At 34.7% G+C, this 16,331-nt stretch overlaps 1 protein-coding gene across 1 annotated transcript in view; it reads left to right on the top strand.

Moving 5' to 3' along the window:
- Window positions 1-16,331, top strand: part of LOC111146093 (arginine and serine rich coiled-coil 1) — a 452,933-nt gene that overhangs the window by 255,748 nt on the left and 180,854 nt on the right. Inside the window, exon 7 of the mRNA XM_022501478.1 lies at window positions 10,188-10,239. Within this exon, the coding sequence (XP_022357186.1) occupies window positions 10,188-10,239 (52 nt within the window). The remainder of the gene's footprint in view (window positions 1-10,187; window positions 10,240-16,331) is intronic.

Below are 16,331 nucleotides of genomic sequence, written 5' to 3'. Positions count from 1 at the left end.
TTAACTTTGCCCTGAAACAAAGACCAAGATATAGGAATACAAAAATATCCAGCGTACAGTGTACAACAAAATAGAATCATGGTGTCTTGACATTTTGTCCAAAAGTACCATACATCCAAAAAGATCGAGAAAATGTAACATATAATAGAGACAAAAATCAATCAGTTGAAAACAACCTAGAATTAGTTGACAAGGACCTTGCTAGAACTATTATAACTATATTGCATATGGTTAGAGAGCTATTAAAGAAACCTGAACATATCAAGTTGAGACATGAAAGCTATAAAAGCAGTCAAAATTCTGGACCTGAAATCTCTGAGGTGAAAGATACATTGGATGATATTAATAGACATGATACACTGCAGAATATGAATTAGTGAACTAAAAGACATAGCAAAAGAAACTACCCAAAATGGAACCAAAGAAGAAAAAATAAAAATAAGAAACAAAAACAAAAAAGAGCATTTGTGAGCTGTGGCAACAACATTAGGCAGCCAAATACACAATATATATGTGACTAGAATCCTGAAAGTATGAATAGGGGGCAACAGAATAACATAATTGAAGAAATAATGACCAAAATATCTCCAAGTTGATAAAAACTGTAATCAGTTTCAAGAAGCAAAACAAGCCCCACGCACAAAAAATACAAAGAAAACCACACCAAGACTTACCATAATCAGATTGCTTGAAACCAGTTCTGAGAAGAAAACCTTAAAAGCAATAGAGTAAAAATAAACACTAATTGTTATTATATAAGAGAAAAAAGTACTCATTATGTATGAAGGAATGAGATATCTATGAAAGCAGATTTCTATGGGAGACAATGCAAAGTACAAGACAGTAAAGGAATAATTTTAAAATAATAGTAGAAAATTTTTGTAAGTCTAGAATTCTACCAGGAAGAGTATCTTTCAAAACTGAAGGCCAAAGTGAAGATTTTTTTTTTCAAGACACACAAAAATGGAAAGAATTCATCACCAAAACTCCTGGATTACAAGAAATGGCTAAAGGAAGGCTTTTCAGGTACTGGGTTGACATAGAAGAAGGGAGCATACTGGGAGTGGTAATTACATGGGTAAATATAACTCTTTAAAAGATAACTGTTTAAAACAAACAACACAGTGTATTATAGAGTTTATAACAATATATGACCACAATGACAGTAATAATACAGAGGCTGTGAGGGGAGAAATGCAAGTGTATTATTGTAAGATTTTTATAGTATATATGCAGTAATATAATGAAGGTAGAGTGATAAATTAAAGATGTATATTATAAACTCTAAAGCAACAACCGGAATAACACAAAAAGAGTTTCTGCTAATAAGCCAACAATTATAAAATGGAATTATGAAAGTGCTCTATCTAGGAGAAAGCATAAAAAGAAGAAAAAGGGAATAAAGAGCAGATGGGACAAACAGAAAACAAATAGCATGTGCTAGGTTAATAATTACATTAAGTGTCAATTGGTCCAAACATGCCAATTAAAAATCAGAGTTTTTCAGATTGCATAAAAAAGCAAGATACAGGGGTTCCTGGGTGGCTCAGTTGGTTAAACACCTGACTCTGTGATTTTGGCTCAGGATCTCAGGGTCCTGAGATCAGGCTGCTTTGGGCTCTGCTACTTGGGGAGTGTGTTTGAGATTCTCTCCCTCTGCCCTTCCCTCTACTCACACTTGCTTGCTCTCTCTCAGATAAATCTTAAATACACACAGACACATGCACACACACCACGGAATATTACTCAGCCATCAGAAAGGATGAATACCCACCATTTACGTCGACATGGATGGAATTGGAGAGTATTATGCTAAGTGAAATAAGTCAGTCAAAGAAATACAATGATGTGGTTTCACTTATAGGTGGAACATAAGACATAGTGTGCAGAGGATCATATGGGAAGAGAGAGAAATTTAGTGGGAGGAGGTCAGAAAGAGAGACCAATCATGACAGACTCTTGACTCTGGGAGACAAACTGAAGGTTGCTGAAGGGAAGGTGGATAGGGGGAAGGGGTGATGGGTGTCAGGGAGGGCATGTGATGTGATGAACACTGGGTGTTATATGCAACTATTGAATCATTGAACACTGCATCAAAAACTAGTGATGTACTATATATTGGCTAATTGAATTTAAATAAACATTAGAAAAAAACAAGATCCAACTATCTGCTGCCTATTATACACACACACACACACACACACACTCTCTCTCTCTCTCTCTCTCTCTCTCTCTCTCTGCAGATATAAAGCCCAAGAGGCACAAATGATGGAAAGCAATATAACAGGCTAAAACTCGATATTGTTAAGTAAGTAGTACTGTTAAGTAAGATGTCTTTTCTTCCAAATTGACATGTGGATTCAGTGTAATCCCATGCAAAATCCTAACAGGCTTTTTTTGGGGGGGTACAAATTAATAAGCTTATTCGAAAATAGGGGATGCGAAAGAGCTAGAAGAGCTGAAACTACTTTAAAAATATAAAAAAAGGTTGGAGAATTTATTCTACTTGATTTCAAGAGCTAATATGAACCTGTAGTAATCAAGACAGTGTGATATTGGTATTAAGACTGACAAACAGATGGGGACACCTGGGTGGTTCAGTCAGTTAAGCTTCTGTCTTTGATTCAGGTCATGATCCTGGGATCAAGTCCTGCATCAGGACTTTTTGCTTTGTAGGGAACCTGTTTCTCTTCGCTCTGCCTGCTGCTCCCCCTGCTTCTGCTCTCTCTCACTCTTTCTCTCTCTAGCAAATAAACAAAATCTTAAATTAAAAAAAAAAGACTGCCAAATAGATCAATGGGACAGATAGTCTAAAAATAGATACATATATATATATATATATATATATTTATCTCCAATTGATTTCTTAAAATTTTTTATTATCATATAATGTATTATTAGCCCCAGGGGTACAGGTCTGTGAATCAGCAGGTTTAGACACTTCACAACACTCACCATAGCACATACCCTCCCCGGTGTCCATAACCCAACCAACCTCTCCCAACCCCCCTACCCACAGCAATCCTCAGTTTGTTTTGTGAGATTAAGAGTCTCTTATGGTTTGTCTCCCTCCCATCCCGTCTTGTTTCATTTTTTCCTTCCCTACCCCTCAAGCCCCCCACATTGCCTCTCAAATTTTCCATATCAGGGAGATCATATGATAATTGTCTTTCTCTGATTGACTTATTTCACTCAGCATAATACCCTCTAGTTCCATCCACATCATTGCAAAATACAAGATTTCATTTCTTTTGATGGCTGCATAGTATTCCATTGTGTATATATACCACATCTTCTTTATCCACTCGTCTCTTGATGGACATCTACGGTCTTTCATGGTTTGGCTATTGTGGACATTGTCCAATTGATTTTTATAAAAGATTTGATTTATTTATTTGACCCAGAGAGATCACAAGTAGGCAGAGAGAGAGGGGGAAGCAGGCTCCCCACCAAGCAGAGAGCCTGATGTGGGGCTCTATCCCAGGACCCTAAGATCATGACCTGAGCCAAAGACAGAGGCTTAACACACTGAGCCACCCAGGCGCCCCCTCCAATTGATTTTTTTTTTTAAGATTTTATTTATTTATTTGTCAGAGAGAGAGAGAGAGATCACAAGTAGGCAGAGAGGCAGGCAGAGACAGAGGGAGAAGCAGGTTCCCTGCCGAGCAAGGAGCCCAATATGAGATTCGATCCCAGAACGCTGGGATCGTGACCTGAGCCGAAGGCAGCTGCTTAACCAACTGAGCCACTTGGGCGTCCCGCTCCAATTGATTTTTAACAAAGATACAAAAACAATTGCATGGAAGATAATTCTTCTCCACAAATGGTGCTAAAACAATTGCATAGCAATATATCAAAAAAAAAAAAAATTTAAAGGTTTTTCAATGTTGTACTAAATAGAAATTAATCAAACATAAGCATAAACTATAAAACTTCTAGGTATAAACGTAGGACAGATCTTTAGCAATTGTGATTAGGTAAAGATTTCCTATATATAACACCACAAAAACATGATTCATAAAAGAAGAAATTAATGAATTGCATTTCATGAAAATCAAGAACTTCCACTTCTTTGAAAGTTACTCTTAAGGCAATGAAAAAAACAAGCCACTCAGTGGGGGTGGAGAGCTTTATTCAGAAAATAAACATAAATATATAATTTAGTTTGTGTGTATGTACTTATAAATAATATGCAAACCTCATGTATGAAAAATTAGTTTTACTATAATTAAGAACTCTGAAAAGTCAGTAAACAGTCCAACAAAAATACTGATTCAAAGGAGCGCGTGTATCCCAATGTTTATAGCAGCACTATCAACAGTAGTCAAAGTATGGAAAGATCCAAAATGTCCATCCACTGATGAGTAGATAAAGAAAATATGGTATATGTATACAGTGGATTTTACTCAGCCAATGAAAAGAATGAAATCTTGTCATTTGCAACAATATGGCTGCAAGAGAGTGTATTATGTTAAGCAAGATGAGTCAGAGACAAATACCATATGATCTCACTCATATGTAGAATTTAAGAAACAGGGGCGCCTGGGTGGCTCAGTGGGTTAAGCCGCTGCCTTCGACTCAGGTCATGATCTCAGGGTCCTGGGATCGAGCCCCGCATCGGGCTCTCTGCTCAGCAGGGAGCCTGCTTCCTCCTCTCTCTCTGCATGCCTCTCTGCCTGCTTGTGATCTCTCTCTGTCAAATAAATGAATAAAAAAATCTTTAAAAAAAAAAGAATTTAAGAAACAGAACAGATGAACATAGGGGAAGGGAAGGAAAAATAAAATAAGATAAAAACAGAGAGGCAAACCTTAAAGACTTAACTCTAGAGAACAAACTGAGGACTGCTGGAGGGGAGGTGAGATGGGCTAACTGGGTGATAGGCATTAAGGAAGGCACTTGTCTTGATGACCAGTGGGTATTAATTGTAAGTGATGAATCGCTAGATTCTGCTCCTGAAACTAATACTGCACTATATGTTAACTAACTTGAATTTTAATAAAGTCTTGGAGAAAATTAATTAATTAATTAAACTAATAAAAGAAAACAATCCAATAGAAATTTGGCAAAAAATTTGAACATCTGTTTTTCCAAGGAAAATTATGGATAAGGAGCACATGAAAAGGGGATCACCTCTATTAATCATTAGGGAAACATTGATTAAAACCACAAAGAGCTTAAAACCACTTTAGAATTTTGGAAATTAAAAAGGCTGATTATACTAAGTCATGACTAGGATGTGGAGCAACTGAAATTCCTATACACTGCTTGTGGGAATATAAAACTCCTTTGGAAACAGTTTGGTAAATTCTTATAAAATTAAACATATATTTACCGTCTTCCCAGAACCCTCTCTATATACCTTTTTTTGTATAAAAAGAGCATATGATTATTTGAAATTGAGAGAGATAGCTGAAAACTGCTTAAATCCAATCTTAATTTTGATTTTGCAGAATGCTGCTAATTTATTTTCCAAGCTGTAGTGCTCTTTTAGGAAAGCCACAGTCTTTTTTTCAGACTTTCTATTTCCCTATAACCCCCCAAAGTGTTATTGGCAGTTGGGACAGCTATTGTCTCATCAACTCCCAGGATTTCCACAGTGGTGGCCAGGGCTTCAGAGAGCTGGCTGAACATGGATGGAAATAAGAAGAGTGAACAAAGAGTTTAAATAGTTTAGTGTGTAAACTGGTTTATATAAAGATAGGCTTGCTTCTCTGCTTCTTGTTTTTCACAAATACAGTTGTGGCTCCAAGGATTGTGCTGGTTTTGAATGTTAGCTTTGGCACTCTTTCAAGATTCTAGACATGCTGTCTATTTATAAAGAACTCAGGGGATTAGACTAAATAAGAGTAAATCCAAAGTTACGGGAACAAGTCTAGACATTGAAGATCGTCACCTCCCTAAGCCATAGGAGGACTTATCTTTTAGTTTCATCTTAGGAGCACTTGTTTCTTCTTAAGAAAGTAGATACTCTTCTATAACATGAGGGCTTACAAATGAAGTTAAGGAAGTATACTAGCTACCAAGGAGAGGGAATGGAGCAGAGCAGCTGTGGAGAATCCATGGCAATAGAAAGACTACCTATCCCTTTCCCCCTAGCCAAAAGACCACTATCGATTTAGAAATTTTAAGCCCTATATGATAAGAATTTTTAGCAGAAGTATAATTTTCTTTACGTGAGTTAAAATTATGGTACATTATCTACTAATTTTTTTTATATCCTACCATATAATGTAATAATGTTTTAACTTTAATATGACCTTGACAACAAAATGGAAAAACACAGTGCTGTTTTCATAGGCACTAGGTCCCTTTCAGAGGTAAAAGTGAGTACTGTGCCTTACCCATGCGAGATACTCCATAATTGATCACATGGACTTGGGAGTGAATGAATCAAATTTTCTTTCCAGAGGAGTTAATTCCAGGTAGTAAAACTCTGACTTGTGCTTAAGGTATAAATAAAAACACTACACTTGGGAAAAAAAATATATATGACCTCTAAAGACTTACAGTGTAAGTTCATACTGTTTTTACTGTTCTGTTCATGTTAATGTTAAATTTTGGGGGGAACAACAATTATAGTCTCTATAATTCAGTTTTAGTGATATTTGTTTAATTATGCTCTCCTAATTTTGATATAAGGAATATTATTTCTTAATGGAATATAATTTTTTATCCATAAGTTTGCTTCATACACTATAATTGTGACATTGTATTCTTAATTATGTCCTCATTTTACAGTTCTTATATTAAGAAATTAAAGTACATGCCTTTCTATTTGGTATTACATTCTTATTTATTGAATAAGGTTAAGTTTCTAGTTCTGAATAACATTAGTACCATTTACCAATTTTAGATGGAATCCATACTAATCCCTGAAGTGTAATACACATTAAAATTTAGAAATTTTGGCACTTGAGCCCTTAAAGGTATTTTCATTCTAAGCCAGTTAGTATGGTGATACCTAACTAAAAATGGATTAGTATAATTTGTTCTTTTAGCTCTATATTCTGTTTCTTTGTTCTCCTTAATCTTTTCTTTAAAAAGTAACTATAGATAGCAAATAGAATGATGGCAACAGAAATCAGACTGCCTCTTTCCTGCTCCCAACTCTAACTCATCTACTTCGGACCCAAGCAGCTCCTAGAGGTTCTCAGCCATGAGACCCGTTGTGATTCTTTCCTTCTTCTGGGACAAACTCAAGGTTGAATCAGTGTAGCAGAGCCCTTGGAAAGATTTTGAGAGGCAGGTGACTGATAAGAGATTGCAATCCTATATCCATTCAACTTATTCACTAGTAACGGTAAAAGAAAGATATTTGCAAATGAATAAAAAGTGAGAGAACATTCATATTTGATACCCTATCCAAGAAAAATGCTTGAAAAATGACTTAAATATTTATAAGAGTAAAAATATTTATAAAATACAAATTTTAAAAGTCTGGCAAGTCCAGCAATGTATTTTTCCTCATAGTTGAAGTTCTCCCTGTATTGCTAAAATTTAGCAAGTTATATTTGTATAAGTAAATGTATTTAGAATGTAATGTCATCATATTTCACCTGCTAGGACAAATGTATTGTTTTGGACAGATTTTTCTTTTGAACAGAATTAAAAACTCATCTTTATGCTTTTATATCTATGGGATTAATTGCTTTGACTTCATGACTAGCCTAGTGATTTAGTTAGAAGGATCCTGAAATTTGGAGTCAGAAGGTCTTTAATTTCAGTCTGCCATTTACTAGTAGAGGCAAGTTACTAAACTGCTCTGGTTTTCTTTATCTTTGAATATGAATCCTATATTATAGATTGTTAGAGAAATTAATGAAAATATAAATATGTCTTAACAGGCATTTTTTATCAGAAACATCAGTCATCTTTCTTTAGGAATGGGAATTATCATATTTTCAAGAAAGTGGTTATAAGTAGAGGGTGGTGGGAGCTGCCACAGAGGGGGATTTTGTAGGGTTGGAGACTTTAACAGTATTGTTTTTGGTGGGGGGCAATATGGGTACTCATCATCCTGCATATTTTTCTATGTCTTAAATATTTCTGAATTGTTAAAATAATTTTCCTAATGAAATGCATGAAACTTTCCCATGAAATATCTTAACCAGTAAAGTGTCTAACATTTTTCTATCTAAGGACTTCCTAGGATACTCTGAAATGTATGCTTCATAATTCTTAGCTTGGTTGAGACCTGCTAGTTAGAATATCATTTCCTTCATGCCATTCTACTTATGTTATATTGCACAAAGTATCACGTTTTTACTGTGTGTTTTAAGTACATGGCAGAGGTCACAAATTGTCTGTTTTGGGATTGAACCTGGCTCTTAGAGGTACTCTTTGTCCCACACAGTAGGGTCTTTATGGAAACTTAAAGTGTCATGAAAAATCAAGGAATGTTGTAACCCTGAGTTTGCATTTCTGTATGACAACAGTGAGTTGGTGCTGAGTCAGCTCCTGCCTTGAGTAGGCTGCATGCTGCACTGTTCTGCACCCTCATCGTGCTCCCTGATACTGAGGCCAAATGTCATTTGCCTTTTGTCATCATAAATGTTTATATTAACTGCTTGGCCCCCATAGGCAGTTGAGTTTATAGCTCTTAGAGAACTTGTATTCAGGAGATGTCACAGTCTTCTATTGATAGTTTGCTGTGATATCTTGAGGTTACATATTTTCAGTACTTGGTAACTTTATAAAGCTCACTTGTGTAGCATTTTCTCTACACACATAACATAAAGTACTGTTTTTAAGTTTGTCAGCTCCTCATTCGGTCCTATCCAGTCAGTCCTTTTGTGTTACCAAGTAATTATTTCTCAAATCTAGTTCTTCCTGTCCAGCCTTACCACCACTGCTCCACCTCAGGCCCTCATCATCTCTCATTGCTTTCTCGCTGAGCTAGTAACCTCCAGTCACATTCCTTTCAGTTCATCATCAAGTGAATCGCTAAAATAGTACAGATCTCCTCTCCTTCATCACTGTTTCAAATTGTTCTGAGTCTCTCTGTCTTCTATGGGAAGATCTGCAAATGTTTCCCTAAAATGTTTCCCTACTATTCCCCAAATGGTAAATAGTTTAGGCTTTGCTGGCCAGAAGTTTCCTGCCACGAAAAAATTGATTCTGCTGTTGTTGGACTGAGCACAAAAGCACCCATAGACACTATACAAACAGAGGGGCATGGCTGTTCAATAAAACTTATTTACAAAACCAGGTCACCGGTCTAGAGCCATAGTTTGTCAACCTTTGTTCTAGGATATGAAAGACTCTCCCTGTCTTTATTCTTGTCTTAACTGCTACTCTTCCATCCTGTTTCTTACAGTTTTTTCAGAAGCACCACTCAAATTCTTAAACCTTGTACATCTTCTTTCTATATTGTATTTAATTCTTCAAACCATTTTTTCAGTGCTCGCTTTGGCAGCACATATACAAACCATTTTTTCACTGAGAAATACTACAATATATCTTATACAATATATCTTATAAAATCTTAAATAATGGTATCATATTTAAACATGAGGTTATTTAGTCACTTGCTGACATCTTCATAAATGTATAGTGAAGTACAGTCTTAAGTGTTAAAAAGAGTTTTTAATGAGTGTTTCATAAAAATCCATAACTTTGACACAACCCATGTTATGGCTTATGGCTTGGATCTATTTTAAAATAGATCTTTCAAATAGTTAGGAAAGCAGAAAATATTTGATTTTAGGATACAACTTGCCTGAAGTATTGGAGGTCAAATTGCTACTTAAATTCTAATAGGTCACTTTACACCTTTCTATAGACAAAAAAATAACAGAACTTGATAATGTGTTGTTAAATATATTAGCAGTGTGGGTTTTGCCTCATTATTACATTGCAGTTTTTAGGCTATCACTGATTGGTGCTATTTAGGTGCTGATTTACGCTATTGCTGATTGATGTTGGATAGTAAACAAAACCTCTTCCAGTAAAAAAATGAAAGAAATTCATTCGTGCATCATATAATGAGAAGTGTGATTTGATTACTATGGTGAGAGACTCAGTAGATTGGTAGAGCTGCTGTGTGGAATTTTGTCAAGATGTGGACGGATATTAATAGTGATATGATAAAGTCTTCTAAATTTTCTGATATTTGCATAATAATACATTAATTTAAAGCTCTATATATTAAAATGACCTGTAAATGTCTTTTATGGTTGAATTTTAGCCACCAGCTGAACAAGCCAAAGCCAGACTGCAGCTGGTTCTTGAAGCTGCTGGTAAGTTTGCCTAATTTATTTAAATGAAAAAGTACTAAATAAATCTTAACATGCTTACAGGTGGGTCAAAGAAAAAACACCTATTTTCATATATCTTCACAAATTTATGAAATTTAGGTTATATATATGGCCAGATTTTATAGGAAATATTTATTGCTACAGTATAATGGTAGAAGGTCATTCTTTACCTTTTTATTTATAAAATTGGCTTCAATTTTAATTTCAATTTTGATAAAGTCCAGTTTATTGATTTTTGTCTTTTGTGAACTGTGCTTTTGGTGACATGTTTAAGAATTCTTTACCTAAACCTGCATCACATCATGAAAATCTCTTCCTGTGTGTTCTTTTAAAAGTTTTATGCTTTTGGGGCGCCTGGGTGGTTCAGTCAGTTAAGTGGCTGCCTTCGGCTCAGGTCATGATCCTAGGGTCCTGGGATCGAGTCCCACATCGGGCTCTCTGCTGAGCAGAGAGCCTGTTTCTCCCTCTCCTTCTGCCTCTGCCTGCCTCTCTGCCTACTTGTGTTCTGTCTGTCAAATAAATAAATAAAATCTTTAAAAAAAAAAAAAGTTTTATGCTTTTACATTTAAGACTATGTTCTGTTTTGATTTAACTTTTGTATAAAGTGTGAGTTTAAATCATGTTTTCATTGTTCTAAAGAAAACAAGGTAAATGTAATATAATAGTTTTTCCAATTGCATTGGATAACTCTTAGACTGTTGTGGATACCACCTAACCTGAAAATACTGTATGTTTTATTTTTCAATGATACAGTAATGCAGTGAATTTGATTTTACATATAATGCCCAGATTTATGTAGACATTAAATATTTCACCTTTTCAAAAAATGTAAAAGATCAATATTATCTTTTCTAAGTACTGATATTTTACTTTGAATCCTATTGTGCTTTTAAAATGTATATAACCTATTTAAATAACATTATCAAGGTTAAGCATGAGGTAGGGTTAGAATAATAACACCAAAGTGGTACATATTTCTTAAAGTTATTTACTTTTTAAAGATCTGTAAAGCGTTCATAATTTCCAGTTGGAAAGTGAGAATTCTATTTTAATATTGAAAATAATTTCAGACTACCAGATGTTAGTAGTTGTATTTTTAGTGTTCATTGATTGAGAAAATACATATGTGTATATTGATTCAAGGATTTCTTGGTTTAGCTTCTACACAGAGTGTCCACAGTTTAGAAAGATTGGAAGCACCAGTGTACATGATATACTAGCTTCATAAATCACTAACAGAAGTAACTTATAATAAAGGGGTAAATATTGATAAATATTTTGACTGTGAGTCTCTATATCACTCCATATTACTTTAACAGTCCATTTTATCTTTAATTATGTAGAAATTATAATTTCTATATAATATTATAGTTTTGCTTGCTATCAGGTTTTTCATATTTTAACTCAAATATACTGTAAGATAAATTTAATATGATTATCATGCATATGATGTACATTGATTCTTTAGCAGCATTTTGATTTGAAAAATAATTTCCAGTAGATAATTTGAGTATGGACAAACTCTTGCTTTAAAGAAAATTTTTATGGTGCTTGGTCCAGAAAATATTTGTTTCCATTAATATAACTATAAAGAATTTCATTTCATGGTTTTATACAGTTATCTTTATCTTTTAATATGATTTTGAAGCATATTATAAAACAGATTTGATACTCCAAACTTCATAGTGTATAAGTTGTTTATATCGGTCCCAGCTGTTACCCTCATATTTTAATTTAACTTTCTAAATTCTGTTATGGATAAAGAGCTAGGTTCTGTGAATTTGAGACACATTCAAAATATTACGACAATTTACAAATTAAAAAACTTATATTAGCTGGGTAAGCAAAGGACAGACCTTAGCTACATGTAGCATTATTTACTTAATAATTTTCTTCTTTATTTAACATGTTGTCCCAGCATTTCCCTCTTATCAGTAACACTGTGATATATATCCCATTACAAATTATGTTTTCTATATTGTAGATTATTTTCTTGGACTTGATTTTCTTGGAATTGATTTCTTGGAATTTCTTGGAATTGATTGGAAATGAGTTTGTGAAATTAAAGGGTATTAATATTTAGAGTTACTTTTTATGCATTTTTTGCTAAATTGTTTTGCAAAAGGACTACACTACTTTCCATTTCCACTGATGAAGATTTTTACCAAGACTTTGCTTTTTAATGCCAATTCCATGAATATATTGCTTTATAATATGACATAATATATACACCCCTTTGGAAAACATCCAGTACTGCTTTTAATGAGAACATGTGGACTTGGAGAGAAGTAGGTGGGTGGATAGGGGAATAGCATAAAAACAAATACAGAATTTGTCAAAGTTCTAGATGTCTTTCAGTGAAGGACACAAGGCGTTCATGGATTATTAAAAACAAATGAATAGGGACCCCTGGGTGGCTCAGTTGGTTAAGCAGCTGCCTTCAGCTCAGGTCATGATCCCAGTGTCCTGGGATCAAGTCCCACATCGGGCTCCTTGTTCATCAGGGAGCCTGCTTCTCCCTCTGCCTCTGCCTGCCATTCTGTCTGCCTGTGCTTGCTCTCTCTCCCTCTCTCTCTCTCTCTGACAAATAAATAAATAAAATCTTTAAAAACAAATGAATAAAAGAAGGGGGAACATGATGAACTTGAGCTTAGGCTGTTAAAGTCTAGCCTACTTCTATGAACATTGAGGTACCTGGATAGGAAGATCTGGTAGCACCCATTTTGTCACATTGGAGAAAGTTTACTTGGATTCTCAGAGAAGACATCCTGACTTTGGGGCCTTAAAATTGAGTACAAGGAAAGGCTTAAGGCTGTATGTTAGATTCTTGAGACAGGATTTATTTCAGCTTTATAGTTACTATAATCTGGTAGATAGAGTTTCTGTATAAAGAAACCCTGAAGCTCCTTAGTCCTTTGTTCTAACTTCAGATCCCAAAGAAAGTTTTATATGTAACCATTGTATTGTTATTGATTTATGAGTGACTGTTAGTAATGTTATTGGTTTGGAATTAAAATATATTTAGAACATTTGGCAACAATTATTGGTGGTATGATTTCGAAAAACATGTGTATGAGTGAAATAACATTAAGCAAAATGTAATTATAGGGTATGATGCGTATTATGCCAAACATAAACTTGAAGTCATAGATTTTTACTTTATTTGTTATGATCATATTTTTTATACATTAAACTTACATATTTATACTTTGTTATGCTAAATCTTCAGATTTAGATAGAATTTTTTTTCATGTTCATTACCAAATTACAGTCGAAACCAAATTTCATGTTTCTTGTTTAACTTTTAATTCAAAGGTGATGTGAAATTAAGACTATATCTAGAATTGCTTTTCTGTTGTTTGCAAATGGCAACAGGACACAAAAGGTTGAAGAATCGTATAAATTTGTAAGACTGAATCTTTAAGTTGTAACCTCAGGTAATGGTTTATCCTATGATATTGAGTAAATCCTATTCTATTAACTGTTTGTGCCATGCTTTCTTTTTCTTTCCATTTTAAAAATGCTTTTACCATTCTCCCATTTATTATGATGCAAAACTTTGAAATTTTTTATCTTTGACTTCTTAAGAGGCAATGATTCAACTAGAATAAATGATCTTATTTTTAAGTATTTTTTATATTTATCCTTTTAGTATCTTTCCCACTGCCATCTGCTTAGTCTAGATGCCAAACATTTCACCCACAGGTTAATCCATAATTTCCTAATTGGTCCCTAACATTAGTTCTCTTCTCCGGAGATGGTAGTGAAAAGTGGAAGGGTTCTAAGCCTACTTACACTGCTTACTCTTTGTGACCTTGGTGTTTATTGGTTAACCAAAACAGAGGTATTTTTAAAACATGGAATATGACAAATGTGTATATTTTCTTGTTTACTATAGTTCTCTACTTTTTAAAAAAGTAATCTGTTGAGATGAAATTCACATAAGATTAATCGTGATTGTTTAAAGTGAACAAATCAGTGGCGTTAAATAGATTTACACTGCTATATAACTACCACCTCTCTCTACTTTCAAAACATTTCCATTACTCCAAAGTAAAACCTCTTACCTACGAAGCAGTTTCTCCACTCCCCGGACCCCCTGAAACCACCTATCTGCTCTGGGGTTTCTGTGGATTTATCTTTTCTGGATATATATAAAAGGAATCATACAATGTGTGACCTTGTGAGTCTGGCTTTTTAGCATAATGTTTTGGTGGTACAGCCACACTGTAGCATGTGTCAGTATTTTATTTCTTTTTATGCCGAATAGTATTCCATTGTCTGTATGTACACCATTTATTTATCCATTCATTTATTGATGGAAATTTGCGTTACTTCTACCTTTTGACTGTTGCAAATAGTGTTGCTATCAACATGCATATATATGTACTTGTTTGGGTACCTATTTTATAATTTTGGGTGTTACATACCTAGAAGAGCAATTGTGGGGTCATTTGGTAATTCTGTGTTTAACTTTTTGAGAAACCACCACACTTTTCCAGTGTCTGTACAATATTACATTTTCATCAGCAATATATGACTATAGTCCCCTATTGTGTCAGCTAAACCACATCACACATTTAAATTACCTCTTTGGGGGCGCCTGGGTGGCTCAGTGGGTTAAGCCGCTGCCTTTGGCTCAGGTCATGATCTCAGGGTCCTGGGATCGAGTCCCAAATCGGGCTCTCTGCTTGGCGGGGAGCCTGCTTCTCTCTCTCTCTCTCTCTCTCTCTCTCTCTGCCTGCCTCTCCGTCTACTTGTGATCTCTCTGTCAAATAAATAAATAAAATCTTTAAAAAAAAATAAATAAATTACCTCTTTGAAAGTATTTAGCTTTGGGAACTTCTCTGTACCAAAATTTACTCATTTGTAAAGGGGCAAGATTATAACTACCTCATAGGATTTTTGTGAAGTATAATATGTGAAATGTCTAACCCAGAGCCTGGCAAATGGTAGCCACCAGAAAATGCTTATTTCCACAATGCTTTTTGTGATTACCACCGATAGATGGTTCTTTCTCAGCCACCATTTGGTCATGCTACTACATTGGCTCAAAATTAGTCATTGGCCCTCAATTTCTTACAAAATTAATTTTACGTTTCTGTGCTTAAGGTTCCAGGGTTCTGTACAGTGGGCCCACAGACTTTTCTATATTTATTAGAATTCATTTCTAAACTTCTCATTATTCTTTGAGTTACTTGTTCTTGTCTACCTATGAATCTTAGCTTATGATTTTTTCTCTTGTAGAAATGACTTCCTCCCTCCTCTTCCCACCTCTAAACACTTTAAAACCAATCTCAAATAGGATTTCCACATGACTTTTGTGACCATGTCAGCACATAATCTTTCTCTTCTTTTTTGAATTCTTTCTGTCCTTGTCTGTGTATACCATGTCTACTGATATTTACTCACATAAAGCTGATACTAATAGTTAATTATTTAATGAGTGTTGAACTTATTTTCCCAGTGAAATAATAAACATGATGGCCGGGAACCAGAGCTAAAACTTCTAAGTCTTTCCCAGGAGTTTTAGCAGCATCTATAGAGAGTGGTACTATGCCAGCTATGAATCCAGCTATTAATCTTTGGTGAACAAGGCATCGTGAAGAAACAATCTGGACATAACTGATAACTAAACCTTTTAAATGATGGTGTGCTCATTTGAACCACTGATTCACTTAAAAGACACAAAAAAATTCTCTGACTTGTAACGTAGAAGATATTGGTCAATAATCTGACTTTTTAATCTTAAATTTTAAGATAGTACATGACAGAAAAGATAATGGAACATGAATGTCACACAGGAGGAAGAAGGAAGATAGTAAGTGTACTTAAAAGACTTGCCTCCATCACTTTTGCTTTCAGTGTTGTTTGACATGTTACCAGCAGTCCAGACATTGGGGTTTTTTGCAAAAACACAGTATCATCTTATGCCATCTGTATGCATAGGTCTGAAGAAGAATTTAGGTAGAGATTTTTCTAAAATGTAAATATTTTTCAGGGCACCTGGGTGGCTCAGTGGGTTAAGCCTCTGCTTTCGGCCCAGGTCATGATCTTAGGGTCCTGGGATCGAG

The sequence above is a fragment of the Enhydra lutris genome, unplaced genomic scaffold (genome assembly GCF_002288905.1).
Source record: "Enhydra lutris kenyoni isolate GAN:26980312 unplaced genomic scaffold, ASM228890v2 scaffoldscaffold2, whole genome shotgun sequence".
Taxonomy (NCBI): domain Eukaryota; kingdom Metazoa; phylum Chordata; class Mammalia; order Carnivora; family Mustelidae; genus Enhydra; species Enhydra lutris.
Note: the sequence above shows the minus strand (reverse complement) of the source record. Positions and strands in the feature narration are given on the sequence as shown.